The following is a 23,718-nucleotide window of genomic DNA, read 5'->3' as shown; positions in this document are numbered from 1 at the left end:
GCTTAAGTTTATATAAAAATGATTGTATTGATGGCACCTTTCCATTCACCCTAAGCAGTCCAACACATAGTTTTCCATGAGTATTCTTATTATTAGTGTCAGAAATATTTGGCATTACCCAAGAAGAACATCTGAAATAAATCACTATATTGCTTATTTTCTCTCAGCTCAGATAGTCTTTGCAGAGCTACAAATTGCTTGGAAATGCAGTGTACCCATAGCTTATTCCTTCTTTATCAAGTACTATGAATGTGTGCAGAAGGAAGGGGAATCCGAAATTACTTCCTTATTATCTGATAATGTGAGAGTGATTCATTATAGTTGTTGTAAACTTAAAAATACCAACATAATCCCAAAGCGGGTATCTGTGTTATATACCCACACATAAGACATATAAGAGAAATATCAGCTTAGTTCTTTAAGTTCACGTCTGCAAAACCTACATGACTACTACATTTTATTTTTCTTTTTAAAGTTGTTTTGTGTTATTTACTTGAAAAACTTCAACAGACATTGATTAAATTCTTGCCTCTGTCAGACCCTGGGAAATTTCGTATAGACATATTTCATATGGACACAATGGCATTTAGACAATATTGGCCCCTTTTCTTTAGAGTTTATTGTTAAATGTAGTACATTGAACCAAATTTGTTCCTCTAGAAAGGTGTTATTTTGAGTTATTGTAAGTTCTTTTTGAGGAATGAAAGGCTAATGTCCTACTAATGGAAAATGTTACCTCGTTGAATTCTGGTAGTTTGACTCTAGATGATGTTGTAATCATCACCATCGTTGTCTTTGTTGTCATCATCATCATCATCTTTGTTACCATAGCTAATATTTATTGAGTTTATGATTTTCCATATAATATAAATGCTTTGGATGTATCATTTCATTTACAACTGAAATAATCATATGATAAAAATGTTATTATTACCATCATCATCATCCCCATTTTGAAAATAAGAAAACTAAAATTTGAGAAGTAACGTAATTTGTTGAAAGTCATATGGCTACCAAGTGGCAGAGTCAAGAATTTAAACGATCTACAGTCCAAATTTCATAACCTCATGTGGAATGCACTTGGCTGGTCGTCTGTCTCTCTTTTTCTCCCTGGCAGCCCTGTGGCTATGCCCATCATCATTTGACCACACAGGAGTCTTCTAGTTGGACAGCAAGACTTTACCAGTAAGAGACATGCTTCTCACAGCCTTAACAGGCTAAGACCGATTAAACTAAGCCGTCAAAACTTTGCAGGCTGCAAGTACTTTTCAGATCACTGGGCTTTATAAAATAAATTAAGTGTGAAAGGTGAATTTGGACACTTTTATTTATTTCATAATGCTATAAAAGTAGAGATGTAGGTTATTCAAATGCTGTGGATTCTGGTATATTTGTGAATTATGGAATCCACTGTAGAATTTTCTCCTAAAATATTCAGTCCAGTGTAGTATTTTTATAGGCTTAATGCCAGAAATTGTAGTACACACAGTAAATTAATAAAACCCATTTCTGACATCATTTTTCTAACATGTTTCGATAGCTAAAGTTTTTATTTTAGTTTTATTGGCTTCCTTTCTTCATAGTCTCATTTTCATTATTCCTTGGAGATTTGCCTATTGTAAATTAAACTTGAACTCTGGGTAACTGATAATTGTTGAGGTGACAGTTTCCAGTAACTGGGTTCTGCTGGGAAACCAGAAATTCCTATGGCTTTTTAAAATAGGTTGACCCTGTGGCTTTGGAAAAATCTTAATTGAAGACAAGTATTTTAGTCTTCAACAAACAAAACAAAACAAAACAAAATAAAAAACAGATTAGCAGAAGTCCAGAACTGTAGGGTAAAATTGTAAATCAGTGGTGTATTATGGAACAAATCCGTAATACATTTTTAATAACCAGATTTGCTGTTAATTAAAAATTTCTCTGACCAAGTAGGCCAGGCTTGACTTGTCAACTTTGTATTATGGGAATTATAATATTCTGTTCAGAGAAAAAATGGTTTTTGAAACAAATGAAGGAAAAATTATGTAAATTTGCAAATAATAATAAGGACTGGTTTTTAATTGTTTGAAGTTTAATTTTATTAAATATACTCTCAGATTACTATTGCCTTTATGAATATGCTTGTATAACTAAGCATGGGTCCAGAATTATGAGAAATTTTTTTCATTCTCTAGGAATAATGCAGTATATAAATGGTATATGTATTAAGTCTACTTTATTTTGCCTGGAAAAGTTTGTTCAATTCCATTAAAAAAGTCTGCATAATATAAAATGAAAAGATTAAGAATTTACCATGATATAAGTATAATGAAACTGCCCAAATTACAAAACACAAGATGACTGCCAGCCCAGTTTTGGTTCTGTTGTATTATAATGAACTGTTTTGTATGTCAGATGACAGTAAAACTTGTCTTAGATCCTTCTGGTAGGAAGCTGAGACCACTCATTTGGCTGTTCACTTTTTTTCGTTTAATAAATATTTGTTTCCATTTATGTGTAAGGCACTACAATAGATGCAGTAGATACAATAGGGCAATCTTGGAACTGTTTTAACCCAACCCAGTGTTTATTCAATACTACCTTCCTATGTTATTTCTGTTAAAGATCTGGGCTCCAACATTATGAAAAATATTTTTCAAAGCCTTCTATAACTATATATGTTTCATACATGACCCTCACAGAAGCAAACATTTTGAAACATTAGCCTATCTAAAATCATACAGATTAGTTGAGGAACATTTAGCAGATTTTCTAGGATCATTTCACTTAGAACAGAGAGTCTCCAGAATGCATTTGTTACATGAATCTAGTGTTGTGAGTATAAATGTACTACTAGGTCTGAGTAAAGGAATGTTTTCTCCACAAAAATTGACTTTGCCTTGATGTAGACGTAGTCTAAAGTAAGTAATTCGCTTAGTTGAAATTTTACATGAAATATATAGCTTGTGTGACTTCACATTAAATATTTCAAGATATTTTGTATGTCATTTTGTTTTTACGTAAGACCATGCAAATACACTAATAAAAACAGAACTCTAAAAATATACATCTTTAAGAAGGTAATTTACCTTGACTTTTAAATTGTGCATATTTCAAGGAATCACTTTATTTTTTCTTTCCCCCAAATTATAGCTAAACAAAAACTGTAAAGAAGTGGAAAACATCAGAAGAATGGGGAGATAGCAATCATCCCTGTGCATTTTGGCATCTGGAATTTTAGAGTTAGTTCATTCACTATTCCACAGGGTGGCAGTAATATAGTATGCAATAGAAGGAATACCAGCTACAATTCCAAGTGGAAAGTTAGTGTGCAAAAAATATTTTTTAAATTTCACCGATTTATTATGTACATGCACTATAAAATGTGTATTGCACATGTTTATGAAATCAATGATGTTAAAATTCTTATTACATAATTAGCCAAAATATGTGAAGCAAAGTCAAATTAAGCATAGGTATGGCATCTGGGATTGAAATAATTTTTATATTGATTTTTTTCATTGTCATATAAAGAATTAAAAATTTTGAGTGATTTATATTAAATTTTTTCTCAACTAAGTATATATTTATAAAATCATTTCAGAAAATTCTAAGATAGTCTATAAAATCGTTAAATATATACACGTGTTTTGCGTGCATGTATGTGTGTATATATATACACACTCACACCAAGAGACAAATAAGCATCTTAGATGTATTAGAAAGATTTTGTAAATAATTATAAAAAGAAGATTACATTTGTAATTCTTAAGATGCTAGTAACCATTAGGAGGAAAATTTCAGAAAAGTAGTGTCTTTAAAAATGTCTACAGTAAGGCAAATAAAAATTGAGAAAAGAGGTACAAATTATACATTTATAATATGGGAATGATTCAGTCACTTAATGTAGCTACCAGTGTTCAAATAGGCCAGGACCTATGTGAAAAATGAATGAAGGGAGAGGCAAAAAAAATTAGTGTATTTAAAAAATGTATAAAATTATAATTAATTGTGACAGACTGTGCACTTCCACAGCCAGCACTGATCCTGAGTTCCTTCACATGGACAACCTCTGAGGGCTCCATGTAGGCAAACCATGGGGGTTAGGCAAAACTTTTGTAGTAAAACAAATAAAGCAATAAGCTTTTTTGACTAGTGTGTTTTTTGGCTAAGTGTTTATTTGGACTGTTTGATGAATAACATTGGTCAAAATAATCACACTGTGTGTGTCTAAGTGTAGCCTCTCTGTTGTTAAAAATGCCTGCCTTCCAGAGACATAGATATAATAATTCACTTAGTCTTATTTATTTCTTTTTACTGAGAAGTACTTTGTGGAAAATATTTTACTAGGACACTGTTGTGGTAACAGGAACAACTAGACAAAGCAGTGCTTTAAATTGAAAATTTGAGACATGTTTTCAAATGTTAATTATGATGAAATTCCCAAGTGCTTTCTGGAGCATCTGGATTGTTTCCCTGCCCTGAATTCACATGACAATTGTTTAAGGTATGGCAGTTAAATTGAATTATCAGTAGGGTGGCCAACCTGTTTATAAAAATATTCTGTTTAGGAATAAGTTCAACTAGGTAAGCAGTAACACTACATTTAAATATATAGATAGCCCCAAAAATGACCCAACTGAAGAATTTAAGAAAATGAAACTTTTGCATTTTGAGCAATTGAGAGAGAGCGAGAGAAAAGAGAGGTAGGTAGGTGTCACCAACTTCTACTATTAACCTAGAACCAGCCATTTGTCCTTATAGCTTGAGGTGATTAAAACTCAGAGGTGTCCACTAAGTGGCTTCTTGCATAACTAGCTAAGGCAAACCTAGACAGCGTAAAAGTAGCTCACATAAAAATTGACAAGTGAAACAGCAACATCCCCACTGTACATTTTAGGGCAGGGATTGTTATGACGTGATTTCTGTGTGGGCAAGCTCAGTGAAAGAACGGAGAACAGATGTGAAATCTCCTTTGAGATTTGTGCTCTGCAATCATGTGCAAAAGATGAAACAGACGCAACAATTAGAAAATGTCAATTCAAACAGTCAATCGACATGAATTAGGGAAAAGCTCTTAACGTAGTTCAAACCAAAACATGAATTCATGGAAAAGTGATTTGTCTGCACGTTTATCTTTAAAAAAGAGCTAAAATGTTGAACTTAGAGTATTGCTTTACCTAGATTACTAAATTACTAAATTGATATAAATCAATGCATGTTAAATAGCCATTTTATTAAATATTTGTTGACATCATTGAATTTATCCTCTATACTTTTATACTATTATTTAAATTCAATGGCTTCCAATAAATATATAAATTGCTACAATTTAAAAACTATCTCAATAGAATTTTTAAATATCTACATATTTTATAGCATGTTAGAAACAGTCAATATTTTGATTCTCTTTAAAAAATCTAGGAGCTTAAAATATTTGTCTATGTATGCCAGTCATCTTTTATAGAAAATAATATAACTAACATAGTCATACATATGCATCCTAAGTATTTCCATAGTGTGTAAGTAGTGAAACTATTGCTAAGCTTAATTGCCTTAAGCAACTAAAAGTATAATGACCTCCTTTCTGTATACATTTTTATAACCACATACCTATGAAATTGGGAAATTGTCTCTTTTGCAGTGACTAGATATGTGGATAACAGGTGTTAACCAGGTGAGACAGGTGAAGCTGGGTTGGACCTGAAAGATGCCATTTCTACTAAATGAAACCTTAGTCATGATACCACCACAGGATCAGGATATGGTGCAGGGCACCCAAGTACTAATTGAAGTTTAGTAACTGTAGTTATGTAGTAACTGTAGTATATATAGTATCCTCAATGTTTAGAGTAGATTACATGGTTTCCCTCTGGTGCCTTCCTGAATGTTTTACTGGCCTCGATATTTCTTTTCATATAAGTCAACGGAAAAACATGCTTTTATTTATTTTTTACTTCAGCTATTTTGTTTTGCCATTCAATTAAATCGTATGCAGACTAACAGATGCCTGTTTTTCAATTCACCAGGTACGCGTATTCACTTTTTCAGTTGGTCAACATAATTATGACAGAGGACCTATTCAGTGGATGGCCTGTGAAAATAAAGGTAACAGATCTGTTTTCTTGGCCACATTTTATTAGAAGAAAAATAATTTGGAGTTGTTGTTAGTTCCACGTATTATCATTTAAAATAGTCTAAAGTATTAGCTAGTTTTTATAGGAATTGAGGCAAGAATAAGATGCTGAACATGTTTTCTATAGAGAAAACACACACAACAAAACAAACTTTGACAAGTGTTACATTATAAAAATTCAGACATCTGATCATATTGTATATTCATAAAGGGATATATTTTATTGAGAGATACTTAATGATGCTTATCAAATATAGCCTTACATGAAAAAATTAAGAATGAAAAAATACCTGAATTATGTAAAACTTAGATATAAAAAACTGTGACATACATGTATATTTTTTCTCTGAGTGGTTAAATTATTGTTTTTTTTAAATGTCTTCATGTACATTCCTAGGTGATTCATATTTTGTGTAGTGAACCCATATTTCCTTTGTACTTAGAAAAACCAAGTTGTTATTTGAAAAATAAACAGTGATCACACAGCAATAAAAAGAACCTAAATTTATTCTCAAAGTTATATTTAGGCAAACATTTTATATAAATATAATAATTATCAGATACCCATTATCATGCATCTTTAGTAATTTCTCCAATGAAAAAAAGATTTTTAATGACCCCACATTCCCTACTGCTTTGTAGAAAATAATATTTATTTTATACAATCTAAGAAATGTAGCAAAATTTCTCATAAAGCCTGTGCATTTGTTATGAATAATCAAACATTTTCCAAATTTATCAGTGGTGTTGGTATTTCAGTGTTTACTCAATTAAAGTGAAAAACTGCTCTTTTCTTGTACAAAGCCATAAAATAATTTTGTGGCCTTTTATTATAATATAAATATGTATATATATATATGTTTCAGGTTATTATTATGAAATTCCTTCTATTGGAGCAATAAGAATCAATACTCAGGTATGGTTATTTAAAACTTGTTTACATTATTTTTTAAAAACCTAACATATTTCTTTTCTGCTTTAAATATGTTCAATATGGAGAAAATAGATAAAAATGAAAAAATCCATAATATTATATTTGTAACAAAATGATGAGTATCATGGTAATGTATTGGTTTTTATTTCATTAATGTTCCAAGTGTTTTCAAACATCCAAAACTCAAGTAAAAAAGCAAATGAGTATATTGTTCTTCTCAGATGTTAGAAATGTCATACAAAATAAATAAAATAAAGTTTACTAATAATCCCATCTCATATAATTTGAACTTTGTTCTATTGCAAATCATTTAAATGAGTTTCTTCAGGTTGTAGCTACCACATAGAAAATTAAACAATAATTATTTTGGACAAATAGAGGGTCCTAGTCATAATTTAGATACCTTCCAAATAACCTCTCTAGATGTATTTAAATAAAAAGTAAGTTTATTTAAAATAAACTTATAACAGGGAGATGATTTTTCTACAACCATTCAGTTGAAAACATGCCTGTTAAATAACTTTGTAGACTGAAGCAATTAATTTCATCTAAATATATATTATTTTTAAATATTCATAAATTACAATTTAAAATCATTACTCAAGTTTAGACATAACCGAGGATCCACAAAATAGACCAAGTCAAAATTTAGCATAAATAAAATGGCATTTGTGGAAACGAATACTGAATACGTTTTAATGTTGAAATGAAGCAGCAGCTGTATTTGAGTCTGATGTCTAGGTTTGGCACAGTATTTCATTTATTTTTTGATATTTTTAAATGTAGTTTTGAATTTCAGCCAAACAATCTGTGATATGAAAGCAAGTATGTGGCTGCTTTATTATTTCAAATTTGTGTGGTTCCATCCAGTAAATCACAAAGCTTTAAATAGTTTAGATGAACATAAAACAATTCACAAGGAACGTATTTCACTTATCATTGGCTGTACCTCAAAAAGAGAATGTTTTGATTGTTACTAGAAAAAAACTGAGGTAGATATATTGTATAAGTAAGTCAAATATGGTTGATTCAAAGTACGTAGACATACCATTTATGGAATACCCACAGTAGGAATTAAAGGATTATATACTTTTTTAATAATTTTGATTCCATATTCATTTTTAACTCTAGATAATTTTTCTTCTGTGGAGATGATTTTTTTTAACACAGCATTTCTAGTTTTCAACCACTTTTTTTTTTTTTTTTTTAATAAATAGGAATATTTGGATGTTCTGGGACGACCAATGGTTTTAGCAGGAGACAAAGCTAAGCAAGTCCAATGGACAAATGTGTACCTGGATGCACTGGTAAGATACTGGCTGTTCAACCAAAGACTGTATAACAAAAGCACACAGCTGAGTTCTACCTCGTTCTAGGTGACATTTCTCCTTTCCTCTTCATTAAACTCCTTCTAAAATTCCTTATATCACAAACTTCTTTGCTAGAATTAGGTAATTTACATAAAAACCTAGACTTGTGTGTAGTTGAGAACCACAATATAAAGTATTATTTTATTTTCTAGTTGATCCATTGAGAACCTAGATTTCCAACCTAGAATCTTGAATTTATGGGCTTTTCAATAACTTTTTGAATTGTTATGTAAAAAAATGCTAAAAGTCAAGTGAAGTAGTTCCTGTTACTGCAGATTTTGAGCAAGAATTTTGAAGAAAATATTTTTAAAGTAGACTTCACCTAGCAGAAGCATGTATAGCCTCCACAACTCAAGCCAGACCCAACAAAACTCAGAAGTACATGCAGATAGGCCAAAAACTTACCCTACCCTGAAATCACCACAAACCTCATCACCTCTTCATATATAATCTCTTGCTTTAGATTCAACCCCAGATATTTATGGAAATAGGCCATGGAGGTGATCAAATCTGGTGCAAAATAACCAAAAGCATGTTAAGTTGTCCATTGCACAATTGAAATTTTAGTACAGGTATTCCTTCATATTTCAAAGTGGTAGTTCTCAACTGGGGGTGATTTTGTTCCTCACAAGTCATTTGGAAATATCTATAGATATTTTTGATTGCCATGACTGGGTTGGGGAAGGGTCGCTACTGGCATCTAATGGATAGAGGCCAGGGATGCTGCTAAACATCCTACAATGCACAAGACAGCCCCCTCCCCACAGACACACAACAAAGAATTATCCAGCCCAAAATATCAGTAGGGCCGAAGTTGAGAAATCTTGTTTTAATGTAAGTTATACCTTTCCGATATAAAAGTTATAGATAGTAATTATCATACTTTAGATTTATTCATATGCTTAATCTTAATGAGAAGACTTTATTAATGATTTTACTAATGTAATATATTGCAGAGAATCAAAATACTAAGTTCTGAAAAGTAAATGCTGATTCAGTAACCCCTTTTCCTACTTGGAAATTATATGTTCAATTAGATGCTGATACTACTTTTCTGAATGCAGTGATGAACCCAAAGGGCAAAATGCAATCCATTTAGAATTACTTATCATTTGGTTCTTGTAAAATAAACATATACAGGAAGTTAGAAGAAAAATAGACACTATTAGCAGCAGCCTTGCATGCTAAGAAAGATAAAGTGAAGCTTGCTTACCTCAAGCCCTAGCTAAAATTACTGTCCAGTGTTCCTTCTTGACATCACATATTTATTTAAGGTCACATGGTCATCTAAAGCTGTGGTCAAAATGTTTCACTTTTCCAAATCCGTCACAGGACAGAATATGATAGGAGGAGTCAATAATTATGCCCTGTTGTATTTCCTATGACCAGAAGTTCATTAACCAGCATGTCTGCATTGTTGGTAAGGTTCTTACTGATAGCACAAATGACATTAGGAAGAAATTTTGGTTCTAAATATGCTGTTCTATAAGCTGAAACTAAATGTAAAAAATGAAAAAAAATGAGGCGCATGAATTGGCTATTCAATGGACACGTGGAGTCTTCTTTTGTATTTCTAATTATTTATTTATAATCTCTGCACATAGCAGATTCAAATATATGCTGGTCAAATTAACAGTTATATTAAGAAGGAAAATATAAAAATATTCTAAGACAAAATGTAATAAATATGATGAGCAAAATGAAAAGAACTCTGGAAATTCAGAAGAAAGAAGCCATATGTTGGGAAATGGAGTAGGGTGAGGCTAAAGGGGTGGTGACATTTTATAAAGAGATGGTGACATTTTAGCTGAACATATGAGTCCAGGTAAGGTTTCAACAGTTGGTGATGAGAACTGAGACCACACAAAAGGAGTGCAGTATGAAAGCTGCAGAAGTGCTGGGTGTATTGAAGGAATGATACCTCAGTCACTTTTGCAGACAGTGGGAGACAAGGACAAAAACAAGACTGGGACAATATTGTGGAGTGTTACCTTTATTTGGGAGATAAAATGAGGTTCTTTGTTTAAAAAGAGAGAGATTGAGTGCCGGCCCCGTGGCTTAGCAGTTAAGTACACGCGCTCCGCTGCTGGCGGCCCTGGTTCGGATCCCGGGCGCACACTGACGCACCGCTTCTCCAGCCATGCTGAGGCCGCGTGCCACGTACAGCAACTAGAAGGATGTGCAGCTATGATATACAACTATCTACTGGGGCTTTGGGGGCGGAAAATAAATAAATAAATAAAATTGAAAAAAAAGAAAAGAGAGAGAGATTGAAAAGAGTTTGGCTCTAGAAAATAAATATCAAATAAATTCTAGGACTCCAGAAATCTTGTTTTAGTTCTCTTTTTTATTCTCTAGAGACTTGTTCAGTGCCTAGGAATGGAGTACAATTCCTTTGTCTGCTTAATAAATGAGGAAGAAAATGGAATTTGGGCCAATGAGTTCATCCATGAATTTGTTTGAAATGTTAGAAGTCTAGTACCTCATTTTAGGATACATATTAGTGTATTTAGAAGCAAATTATGTATGCTATATAAATGAAACAGTGATGCAAAGAAAAAGGGTGCATCCACATATACCTTATTTTATACCATGCTAGCATTTGTAAAACTATGCATATACATTAAAACTTAAATAGTTTGCCAAAAGGAAAGTAATAATAAAAGTAATAAAATTCAGGAAAGCCTGAATTATCTTTTGGATACTGATTTTATGAATTAACTGTAATCTGAGTTTATTGAGGTGGAAAGTTTTCATTGTGACTATTACCTTGCATATTTAATTAAGGATAGTTTCATTGTTGAATATTCTTGCTTAGGACTAAATAGAGAACCAACGGGTGTATCATCATTACCCAACCACATCTAGTTGTTTTCTTAATTTTATTTGTCCCAAGCAATCTGGTATCTTGTCCTGCTGAAAGCCTCTCTATGATTTTCCTTCCTCTCTAATCCAGTTCCCATTGTTTTGGGCTTCCCACATGCATAAATTTAAGCCATAACCTAAGATATTTTCTCCATGACACCATGCTGTTTCTGAAATGAGTGCAGGGGTCATGAGATTTGGATTGGGGGTCATTATTCACAAGAAGATTAATATTTTCTCATTTTAGCAAATCCAAAATATTTTCAACAATAATTTAAAAATTATTTTAAAGAGTAATTTGTTGAAAATGTAGTTTTGACATGAAATAGTGGTAAAAAATATATAATTGCTGCAGATGTCAGCAACAAAAAGAAAGCAACCTCTGACTTGAAAATCAGTTTATTTCAGCTACTCTCCATGAATTCATTTAATATATGGAATTATCTAGATGCTGATTAATAGTATGTAATTTTTTTTTATACTAAACAGCTTCATGACTAGACTTTTGTATTTGATGCTTGCAGTTGTCTTGTCTACATCATTTTACTTTGTTAAACAGTAATGTTTATTCTGGAGAGTATTTAGATGCAATATCGCTTCCCTTAAACAGCATAGTATTTACCTAGAATATTCCAGAAATGCAGAATCAATAGCATATTTCTTCTATGTATAATGTTATTCTGCTAATATTTGTGATTTGGCATGAAGCCTTTGGCTTAGGACGTGAAAAAAAATTAAGAATGAAGCTACAACAAAGGAAGGTAAATAAATCATTTGAAATAATATTTTAATATCACTCTACTCATGGAGGCCCCGATAGTAGGTGAACTATGACCACAAAAAAAAGAGTGGAGGGACAGAGTTACTAAAATGTTGCGTGTCATTTTATTTTTTTTAAGTTATTTGCAATGCTCTCTTAGAGTATTATTTTAGATATTGCATGCTTCAATAGCTGCCTAATAGATCCTGATTACCTCCAAGACATTTTCATTGATTTATTTAAAAAAAAATAAGCTTTCAAATCAGTTAGTAGTTTTTTTGTGGCTCTTTATGTACTAACTATAAAATGCGGTTTCGGATATCATAGACTAACGCAGTATGACAAAGTTTAAGTTGTAGTTTTAATTTGCCTTTTCTCTCTGAATCTATTTTTAGGAACTGGGACTTGTCATTACTGGAACTCTTCCGGTCTTCAACATAACCGGCCAAGTTGAAAATAAGACAAACTTAAAGGTTAAAAGTTAATTGATAAAATTAATAATAATAAGTGATAAACTATGACGTTGAAGCTCAATGTGGATAAGATATTTCTATAAGGAAATACATACAATGTATCTGTCGTGTGAGGCCAGAAGTAAAAGGCAACAGCTGCCTATGTGATAACCACCTGGGAAAAAGGAAACGCAGGTCAAGTTGTCTGTTTCCCCAGAGCCAAGATTCAACTTAACTCTATTTAACTATGACCTGATGAGAACACAAGTTCAGACTCTGGGAGTAATTACATGATAAATGGGCAATACTATTGTGTGCACATTTTTAAAATGTGCGGAGTTCAGAAAGAAAAATCCAAAGAACAAAACCATGGTGATGTTTGTACCACGTGTACATAGGTACATTTATTGAATCATTCCTCCTCCAACTTCCATTCATACGGTAATTTTTCAAACCATCATGTAACTTGAGGATCTGATTTAAATGAATAGTTCCTTACTTTTTCTATTTTTCAAGATTCAGGAAAAAGATAATGAATTTCACAAGTCTTGATTGCTATAAAACTGGTAATATTGTCAATGCAATAAAATGCTACTAACTTAAACTTTTGAAAGTTCTGAAAAATATGTATCTTTCACTTGTTAAATTCCATTTCTTATTTTTTAATTACTTTTGACTTAAAAGTAGGGTTGCATTCCTATTTCTTAACTTGCGTCAGAAGGAATTTAAGAAAGCAGGAGAAGTTGAGATGTTTTTAATACTAAATACTCATTTTATAGTTTGGTTGGCATTCCTGATTTGAGGGGAATTTATTTCCAGTTTATGGTATCATGAAGTCTATTGCACTTAAGCATTACTTGCTCAGTTATTATAAATTTCAGTTGAATTCCTTATTTTAATAATGTGGCCATAGAAAACATTCGTTATTCCTCTTTGGGGGCCCATTACGGTTCTTAAATATCTGTGGGTTCTAAATATTGTAACTCACAAAAGAGTAATGCTCTAACTCCCCATATGGACTGTCTAAGAGATTGCTTTAATTTGGGGGTTTTTGCTCAGACTAGAATTGTTTCACAGGAATAAGAGCATAGTTGTTGATAAACCTTTCTCACTGTATGTGTAAACACACAAAGTTTAAAGTGTTCTTATAATAAGTATTGATTGGATTTTATACTTTTCTTTGTAACATTTCAATTTATTTTATAAGGTATATAATTGTATTTAAAACAAAAATTCCTGATTGTAAATTTTAACACCATTTCCATCTTGAGGTCCCATAGATAATTATGATGGCAATTGACACATAGCCTCGTTGACTTGCAACTGAAATTATGATGGCCATTGTATGGTATTTAGAAGAAGCTAGCAGCAATCAGAAATAGTGTTTTGAGGATTTCTGCTATTTTTATTATGAATAAGGTCACATACTTTCAGGATAGTTACACACACACAAATACTATCAACAGCAAAAATTCATTGTTTTCTCACTCCATACTACCCAATATGTTTAAGCTGGACATTTTTGTGATTTCTTAATCATAGTACACCACAAAGTCCTCACATACATAGACACACACACACACACACACACACACACAGACACACACACACAGAGCTACAGCTGCTGACTGTACAGTAGCAATTAAAATAAATATTAGAGGTAATGAGTACAAGAAGTATCAAATAAAAATTCTCATATATCTTTTATACTTGAGCCTCAATCATCAAGATTTCATTTTTTAGGCTAAATAATAATAATGACAAAGTCATGGGAAAACAATCAAAGCTGAAAATCATTGTAAACTGATACCAAAAGTGCCTCACCCTTACATATGTGTTAAGCTGGTATGGAATACAACCATTGTCAAGCAAAAGGAGGAACATATATAATAACTGTGTAGAAATATGTAAATTTTTGGTACATGACCTTTTTGCTGTCTTATTATAGAACCAGCTGATTCTTGGTGTGATGGGAGTTGATGTGTCTTTGGAAGATATTAAAAGACTAACACCACGTTTTACAGTAAGATGCAATTTATTCTTTTGGTATCTTTTCTGTTTTAAAGCTCTGTACTAATTTAGCTTGTGTGTAAAGCGCTTAAGTAATTCTCAAAAATTATGTGCAGTTATCTTAGTAAAAGTGCTAAATGTTAAAAGGGGTCCCTAAAATAAAATATAAAGATACCATGTTATCCTTCTTCATGCTTTAAAATGTATATTTAAGAATTTTTTTTTTTTTAAAGAATGTGGATTTCTGATTGTGACTCAGGGATCTCTAAGTTATTTTTATTATCTTTCAGCTGTGCCCCAATGGCTATTATTTTGCAATTGATCCTAATGGTTATGTTTTATTACATCCAAATCTTCAGCCAAAGGTATGTATATAATGTGTTCACAGTGATTAGTGTTCTGTAAAATTAATGATTAATGTTCTGAATAGGTTTATCATTTTTAAATTCATCATATAGCACTGAATATAAAGGAAAGTTATATGTGTCATGTTAATAGATTACAAGACCACAGTTGATAATATATGAAAGTGTGAAAGCACTTTTCCTTCTCTCTTACCAATTTAGCTATCCAATATTCCTATTCAGTATTCAGCTAACCAATATTCCTATCTCAAAGACAGCCGTTATCACCCCGTGCAGCTAAGTTTCACACATCCCACTGGGGACTTTGATTAAGGCTGTAAAGTAGTGAAGGAGATTGCCCCAGATGGGTGTGAAGCTGATAAATATAAATCATGTTCCTCTGTGCACAGGCCACATTTTCCATTGCCCTTTTTACTTCTGGTAATTTTCTCTCCTTTTCATCTCCCAGAGTTTTTTTCTTTCTACTCTCAGGCAGGCTTGTAAAAATATGTATGAAATTCACTAAGTAAAACCCATGGGATGGGCTTCAGCAAAGGAAAATGTTTATTAATCAGTGAGTTATCTGGAAGTGATAAAATTCCATATATAAACCATTTTATCCTAATCTTGATGCTTATTTTCCCAAGATATAAAATATTTTTCACTTTTTATTAAGGCTTTACAGATAGGGTGAAATTTATTTATCTAGATGTAAAAATTGGCAAAATCTTGTTATACAATTGTAATTTATAAGCATCTTCAAGTTACTGTTTAGCTTTGAAGATAATACTGAAGATACTTTAAACCATGTTGGCAGGAAATATATATAGACTTATGCATACTACCTTCTTTTCATCAGTCATGGATATTTAATTTAGTGATATTTTAGGATACACGCAAGTGGTTGCATACACATACACATCCATATAAAGCTGAGTCATTTAAATATTGTTCAAATCTATAATTAGGGACCATTGATATTGAATGCAAAAACATATTAAATGGTTATAATTGATGTGTCTCTATTTTAATTCATCTCACTTTAGAACTTATTTCCATATAAAATTCATCATGATTTAAATATTTGCTAATCAAATGTAGCTGCTGATCGCCCTGTATTATTTTTAAAGTTGGTATTTTATTTAAATGTAGTATAGGCATTTTTCACATTACTATTAGTCCATCACAGGTCTTTATAAACACGTCATGTTAAGTTCCTCTTAATAGAGTTGTTTATGATTGGCTAAACATTCTATGATTTTGCCACAGTTGAAAAGTCTTTATATTTTTAAATCTTTTTAAGATTTTTTTTAATTTGTGATATTATTGTTTGGTCTTTGTATATCCAGTGTATTTTAAATTATATTCCCATAACTAAAGTGATTTGAAAGCAATAACAATGTAATGTGCTGAAAGATGTGAAGGATCCCTGTTTTTAAGATTGTAGGTCTTAACCCCTTCTCCAAAAGGAACTAAAAGATATCATAGACAAAATAATAAAAAAGAATAATGAGACTGATTCACATATGATGTATATATATAAATCCGTCTTTTAGAGGTAATAATTTGAAAAAAGTTTTCCCCTTTTCTACATTCTTCTACTAATAACCAATATTTGTGTCGAAAAAATTTTATTACTGTTTGAATGATGTTAACATATATTTGGCTCATATTTGGAATAATTTACTAAAATTCATAGAATTACAAAAAATATAGAAATTCTTATTAAGGCCCAGGTGATTTTTCTTCAGGATTATGTTAGCTTTTCAAAGTTTTGTATAGGAAATTATTAAAAGCAAATATGCAACAGAAAGACATTTAGAATAATATTGTTTGAGAAAACCATTAAAAATAAATGTTTGAACAATCAATGTATTCTTTTTTTCTAAAAGTCATGCTTGCAAATTAAATATGCTTAATGAATTCTCTGCATTAACAGGAGAAAGATTAAGATTTCTATTTTGTGGTTGATGGTGCAGGCTATACAGAAAGATACAAGAACCTCATAAAAGGATGGTATAGTGATTGTAAGACGGCTGTTTAGGAATTGACAAATACAAAGGGTCAATATGGTGGTAGCTAGTATACTAACAAAATTAATCTTAATTCTTTCATCAGAAATTCACCAATAGAAATAAAGGAAAATAATGCTATGTTCCATAGTACCCATTATTATTTAACAAGCTCAAAGTCTAATATATAGTATTAAATATTCAACAAGTATTCTTTGCTGAATGCCTTGTTTTCTTCCTGAAACTGTAATCTTAGTTGAAATTATTTCAGTACAATTTTCTAGTTTGTAGAAGGCAAAACACGTATCCTTTAGAAAGTCCAGAAATCAGTAAAGTAGCTATCAACATTTTGCATATCTAATTTTCTAAGGAATCATTGCTTATCTTCTCAAAATGTACTGCCTCTATCATGACCACATTTTGATAAATGCTGAATTAATTATGTGCCCTGCTTTATTCCAAAATGCATTTTAAATTTCTTCCAGTTTGTTTTATTGATATAACCAGATTAGGTATACTTATTAGATATCTCATTTTTATCAATCTTAAGAAATATTTATTGTAAAGGAAATTGTGCATAATCTATGTTTTAGAAGTCAATATTTAAAATAAATCTACAGTGTTGTGATTGAATTCTCCATTAGTTCCACAGATATAACATTTGGTATCACTTCAGAAAACAAAGTCACAAATTTTAAGAGTTTAAGATTAAGACTTTTCAATATCCTATAGTATTTCTATTTTAACATATTTGAATCATGTAAATTCTAAAAATTCTTATTTTCTTGTTTTAAATTAGCATAAAAGTTATCTGAGACAAACCATCTTTCTCACTTCCCACTCCCTCACTTTTTTTCTAGGAAAAAAAGGAAAATATTAGCAGTCATTTTACTAAAGAAAATTCTATGTATTTTTACTAGCATAACATTTTTTATTTACTAAAAATATTTTAAACTTCCATTTTATTTATTGACTCATCATGAACTCTATGATACTTGTTTCTGATCAAGAACATATCTGACCAAAATTGATTATAGGCTATAACTCTTACCTATGTTGATATATAGTATGATGAATTACCACCTTTCTGTTGCTTCAGCCTATTGGTGTAGGTATACCAACAATTAATTTAAGAAAAAGGAGACCCAATGTTCAGGTAACTGTGAATGAAGTTAGCAGTGCCTTCAAATTTGCTAAATCAGAGTTGAAATTAAGCTTCTCTTCCTAAAAGCATATGATTAATGCCACCTTTCCTGACATCAAGCTTCCAGAGCATGAGATGGAGATGAGCATCATTTCTCAATAAACTGGAGCAAAAATGTTATTAATGATGGCAGAGGGTATGCATCAGCTAACTAAAGATTGCTAGCAAATTATGTGATAATAATGTTAACAATCAGAGTAATCATAATGAGATGGCTTCTAAAAAATAAATTTATTAAATATTATAAAATTACTGTCAAATCCATGTAATCCTAACAATTTGCTTATAAAATTAACTTCTAAGTAGAAGTAAAAATACAATTCTGATGTGATAGTTTCTATAAACCATAAAATTTAAGCCAAAATTTCTTTGAATTTCTAAAAGTGTATTTTTGGATTAGAAGTTAGAGAAATTTTCCTTCAGCTAATTAAAAATGCCACAGATTGCAAATAAAGATTGTGAATTTTTATTGCCTGGCAAACTCATTGCAAAATCTTTTCTCTGTTTGCTACACAGTTTAAACGTTATTATATGTATGCATATTTCTATAGGCACACTAAAAATAATCAACATAAAGGATACTTCCTACAGTTTAGTAAAAGAATTTCAGAATCTCAAAGTTCAATATAGTTTAAGGTTTTATGTGTAAGCCTATCGTTTCTTAAAAAAAACGTTGGTGACAATATAATGGAGACGTAGTGTGATACTAAGAGGAGATCATTAAACTATGAATTAGTAGAACTGAGTTCTAGTTTGGTTCTACTTACAGCCAACACTTTATCCTTGAGTAGTTCACTAAACCTCATAAGGCTTCAGTTTCTTCATCTGAAAAGCAAAAGGGTTGAACTAATAATTTTTTTCTACTCCACATAGTATACTCACCTAGGAAATTAAATACATGTATCTATTCTGGGCTCCATTTCCTGAAAATTCTGATTTAATTTGGCCAGGGATGGCCAGGCTGTTCTAAAGTCCAGAGACACTGGATTAGTAGAAACTTCAGTTCCCTTGTAGCTCTAGAATTCTATGACAATTTGAATTTCATATTGTTGCATCAGTCTTCCTATCTTTTATGATTCCTGTAGAGGTTAAAATTATGTTTATATCTTTTCTTGATATATTAAATTGTTTTATATTACTCTTCTTGCATGTTTCTTTTTGTGCATTATCTTAAATTATACTTTTTGCAATCATGTACATTTTAGTGAATTTTTTTGCAGTAATTTCAAATATTGCATGTAAATATTATGATATAATTAAAAAATAAACAACCTGATAAATGGTTTGTTTTATTTTTGTTTTCCTTTAAGGAAACCCCAAATGGCAAACTAGCAACCACACAAGACTTCTGAACTTTGGGAATATTTTTTGACTATGCAGTATTTTTAATAATACTAACTACCAATTATTTCAATTTAAACTTTGTTAACAACATTGCCTTTTATTTTAGTTCCACAAATGGTGTGGTCGTTATGTCAGTTGATATTCAAATTTTACAAATGAGAAATGTTAGACAATTAAAATATCAAACCAAAGCATTGGGAGTGCGGGGACTGGATTCCAGTTCTCAAGCCTCTGTTGGTTCTTTCTTAGAAGATTCTGCTTTTGAATTTTTCAATGACTGTGCCTGTGACGGGTCTTTTAAAAAATGGTCGGCCAGATTGCCATTTAAAAAGTACAAGTTATGCACTGACATTTTTCTTTTATGATTTCATTTTCTTCTCTGTGTTGTTGTATGTTGGATTGGGACATGATCTTCATATTGCCAATTCTTCCTGATAATGCCTCCTCCGTGCATGCTGTTTGGGTCTGGTCATGCTATGCATTATCCATTGCATGTAAGATAATATTCTTATTTATGTTTCTATTTTATCATTTTGATTATTTTGACTTTGTTTTGCAGTGAGTTTGTTAATGTTAATGTTGATATGATGGTGTTTGTGTGAAGGTAATTTGTGTCATGGGACTTGAAGCAATTCTGTATAATATTTTCAACTTCAGAGTATCCTTTTGTTAGAGACTTGCTTGGTTTTATTTTTCAAACAAGGGATTAGAATTATTTTCAATGATAATTTTTATTTTTTTCTTATGATTTCATAAGAAATGCTACATTTCAAATGAATATTTGCTTCTAAGACGCTGTCCAAACAATGGTCAGTATTTTCACCTATTAAACAACATAATACTTATTTTTAATATTCTAGAACCTCCTAATTCTAGAGATCAAGTTCATAAGCGGTGAATATTTTTTCAGTGAAAGTGCCAAACAGTTGAGACTACTTTTGTAAATTCACCTTTAAGAATCCCCATTCATGAAAACCCATGGGATTCATGAATTTTCATTATTGAAATGGAGTTACTCTTTGAAGGAAGGCATTTTTTTCATAACTATAAAATAAATACATGCCATATATACCATGTCATTCAGCATTTGAGGTAAATAAGATATGTTTACTATTAATACCTTTTTGTCTTGGGTAGTTAGTCCTCCTGAAACAGTGTTTAAAATAGTGATAATCTGAACATATTTTGGAAGAACTGTGAGGCTAAAATGATTAAAATTCCAGTGCCCTTCCACTAATACAGCATAATTTGTATTTATTTTTTCTATCTAACTAATTATAATATTTTGGTGGTATTTATTTTCGTAAATGTTCAAAATCTAGTTTCTAAAATTTTGCAATTGTAAAATTATTATGATTATGATTTTATGGTTCTAGAGAACACCTATTATGATTTTATTGTTGTAGCGAACTTTGAAATTCTACTATGGAATGTTACATTACTTACCAAGTGTTATAAGAGAATCAGTATATTTTTGTTTATCAAATAGTTCAATAAGTCTTCATTTTATGATTGAGAAATTTAAAAAATGTCATTTGAGGTACATTTGTCAGGCTAACAGTTTCATCTGATATATTTATGTAAATAAATAATCTGCCTTGTTCCACAGTGAATTTTATTTATTATTGCACACCAGCAGGAAAAAGCAATAGATGTTAAAGCAGGAAACAGTATTTAGTGAACCCAGGGGTTATTATTCTAATTAGACTTTAATTACAATAGCTAGTCTTTATTAAAGTCCTTATGAGTTGACAACAATTTTCCTATAAAGTTGACTTAATTTGGCTTATTAAAACATAATGTAAAATTTATGAGATTCAAATATATGAAGCAAACTTGCATCTTTTCTTTGTGCATTTTAAGAAGGAAGAATGAGTTTAGTAGTTTGTTTTGCTTTGCAAATTCAAACATAATTTTTAAAACATTTTCCGTCATATAATTTCTTATTTCTTTATAAAATACAAATAAAGAATGTGTACTACTTATATGTTGCCTATGTCTTATTGCCAAATATGTTATCCACATGGCTATATTTTGGTCCTTTCCCATCCTAATTAAAGAAAAAAAGTTGTGAATGGATCTTCAAAAGTCATATTCCCACAGAATGATTATAAATGTACTAACACAGCACTTAAAGTGAGACTATCTTTAGATGGTGATAAATTAAATTTTGTCTGCTGCACTTTAAAGCTCAAATCCTTACCCTTTATTATTTTTAAAAATATATATGAAAGAATATACCTTTATACAATTATTTTGTCAGCTATTTAATATACTGTAGGTAAGTAACTTTTATAGAATTAATTTTATATTTAAATATCCATTGAATTATTCTATATACAGCATCATTTAACAATGTCATATGTGCTTAATTATTATTTTCTGTCTAGAACCCCAAATCTCAGGAGCCAGTAACTTTGGATTTTCTTGACGCAGAATTAGAGAATGATATTAAAGTGGAGGTGAGTGTCATCAGTAGGCCTGAACACTACTCTCTGGTCAGATGCTGGAATTCATCCCTTCCACAAGTATCTGTTGAGCCGCTTCTTTGTGTTAGGTTCTCTTTTAGGTACTGTATATGCAAAGATGAATGTTTTTGTCTTTAAAAATTTCTAGATCCTGGGCTCTCTCATCCAAAATGTCATATGAACAGTAATAAATATTTTAAGTTGGGTGGAAACTTAGTTTTTTTTTCTTTCTCATTCTACGGATCAAAATATTTTAAGCATTTCAATACAAATGCAACTTGTAAATTTCAATAAAAAATATAGAGATGGAAGACATTGCTATCAAGTTGAAAGAAAGTTGGAGGGAATCTAACCATCCACCCAATGAGCAACGTGATGAGAGAAGCTGCCGTGTTTGTCTTAGGACATTTTATTCAGAAAATTTCTATTTTATTTCAAAACCAAAATTGCATGTTACTTCCTCTGAGAGGGTCTTTCATATTAGTAATAATAATAACATTTATTAAGTACATGATATGTGTCAGTCATGGATTCTCAAGAGCCTTTGACATAGTTGTTATTATTAGTATAACAGTTATAACAACAGTTATACATCTGTTGTACTGATAATATGTTTGAGGTACAGAGAGGTTAAATATCTTGTCTTCAGTTACTCAGCTAGTAAGTAGCAGAACCAAGATTTGAACCAGGCTCTTGCACTCCAGAGCAGAGATTTTTAAGATTCTTTTAGATGGATTAACTCCTTTTCTTATCTATGCAACGGCCACCATATTTCTTTTATAACTTGTCATGGTATGTTTTAATTTGTACATGCTTTACACATTTTACACATTTACTCCCTCCTTGTAGAACAATAGAATTTAATTGTTTATTATAATTACCCTAGACCGAGGCATAGTGCTGGGATGTTTTAGGTGATTAATGAATATTTGTTGTGAAGTGTTTTGACACGATGGAGTAGGATCATGGAATGGTGGAGTTTGGTCTGTGGATTCTCACGCCACTGAGTGACTATAATAAAATTATTTAACCACTCTTAACTCTCAGTTTCCCCTCAATCAATCTCATAAAGTAATTGACCACTATTTTATTAATTACATTTCAAAAAGTAATGACTGGTTAAAAATATTTTATTAAGGATGTTTTTATTATTTTACAATAATATAAACTGACTATCACGTGGTAACTTTTGAAAGAATGTTCCCAGAGAACAACTACAACTACTGGTAAAACCAACTTACTATTCTTATTCAATCTAAAATAAAGTCTAAATCTTGAAAAATTAATATTTTAATAATCATACCTTGGTAGGTCAGTTGAGTTCCTGCAATGAAGTAGCTGTTTCATTTTCCCTTAGATTCGAAATAAAATGATAGATGGAGAAAGTGGAGAAAAAACATTCAGAACTCTGGTTAAATCTCAAGATGAGGTAAGAATTAATTCAAATTTCTTCTTAAATAAAAATACATATATTAATAATAATTGATATTGATAGTTTGTCTTTCTTTTCTATTAAAGCAATATTTACTTATAAACAGGGATGTCATTAGTAAACACATTTTCTTTTTTTTAAGGTACTCTTAGCTGGAGGGATATTTTCCATAAGATATTTTTAACTCTTTTTCTTCTTTTTGTAAAATAATGTTGCTTTAGGTTTTTTGATGTATTTTTATGATATTAATATGTTCTTGAAAATTACATGTTATGTCCACATATTTTATCATTATAAGAAATTGAGCACACAATATAATTTTATGCCGTGTTCTTTTGGGCCATTTTAATCATGCAAAATTGAAGTTAATATTGAGTAGCTGTATGTTTAATATGGTTTGTGCAT

At 30.9% G+C, this 23,718-nt stretch overlaps 1 protein-coding gene across 6 annotated transcripts in view; it reads left to right on the top strand.

The window, feature by feature from the left end:
* CACNA2D1 (calcium voltage-gated channel auxiliary subunit alpha2delta 1) overlaps positions 1 to 23,718 on the top strand; it is a 504,823-nt gene that overhangs the window by 429,278 nt on the left and 51,827 nt on the right. For 5 of the 6 annotated variants that reach the window (XM_087445189.1, XM_014788140.2, XM_087445298.1 and 2 more), the window contains 8 exons: positions 6,012 to 6,090; positions 6,985 to 7,034; positions 8,270 to 8,359; positions 12,443 to 12,520; positions 14,448 to 14,522; positions 14,800 to 14,874; positions 21,804 to 21,875; positions 23,239 to 23,310. In XM_087445189.1, coding sequence (XP_087301315.1) covers positions 6,012 to 6,090; positions 6,985 to 7,034; positions 8,270 to 8,359; positions 12,443 to 12,520; positions 14,448 to 14,522; positions 14,800 to 14,874; positions 21,804 to 21,875; positions 23,239 to 23,310 — 591 coding nt within the window. The remainder of the gene's footprint in view (positions 1 to 6,011; positions 6,091 to 6,984; positions 7,035 to 8,269; positions 8,360 to 12,442; positions 12,521 to 14,447; positions 14,523 to 14,799; positions 14,875 to 21,803; positions 21,876 to 23,238; positions 23,311 to 23,718) is intronic. The other variant, XM_014788141.2, reaches the window with a different exon arrangement.

Source organism: Ceratotherium simum, chromosome 1 (genome assembly GCF_057802395.1).
Source record: "Ceratotherium simum simum isolate JZ-2026a chromosome 1, ASM5780239v1, whole genome shotgun sequence".
In the NCBI taxonomy this organism is placed as follows: domain Eukaryota; kingdom Metazoa; phylum Chordata; class Mammalia; order Perissodactyla; family Rhinocerotidae; genus Ceratotherium; species Ceratotherium simum.
Note: the sequence above shows the minus strand (reverse complement) of the source record. Positions and strands in the feature narration are given on the sequence as shown.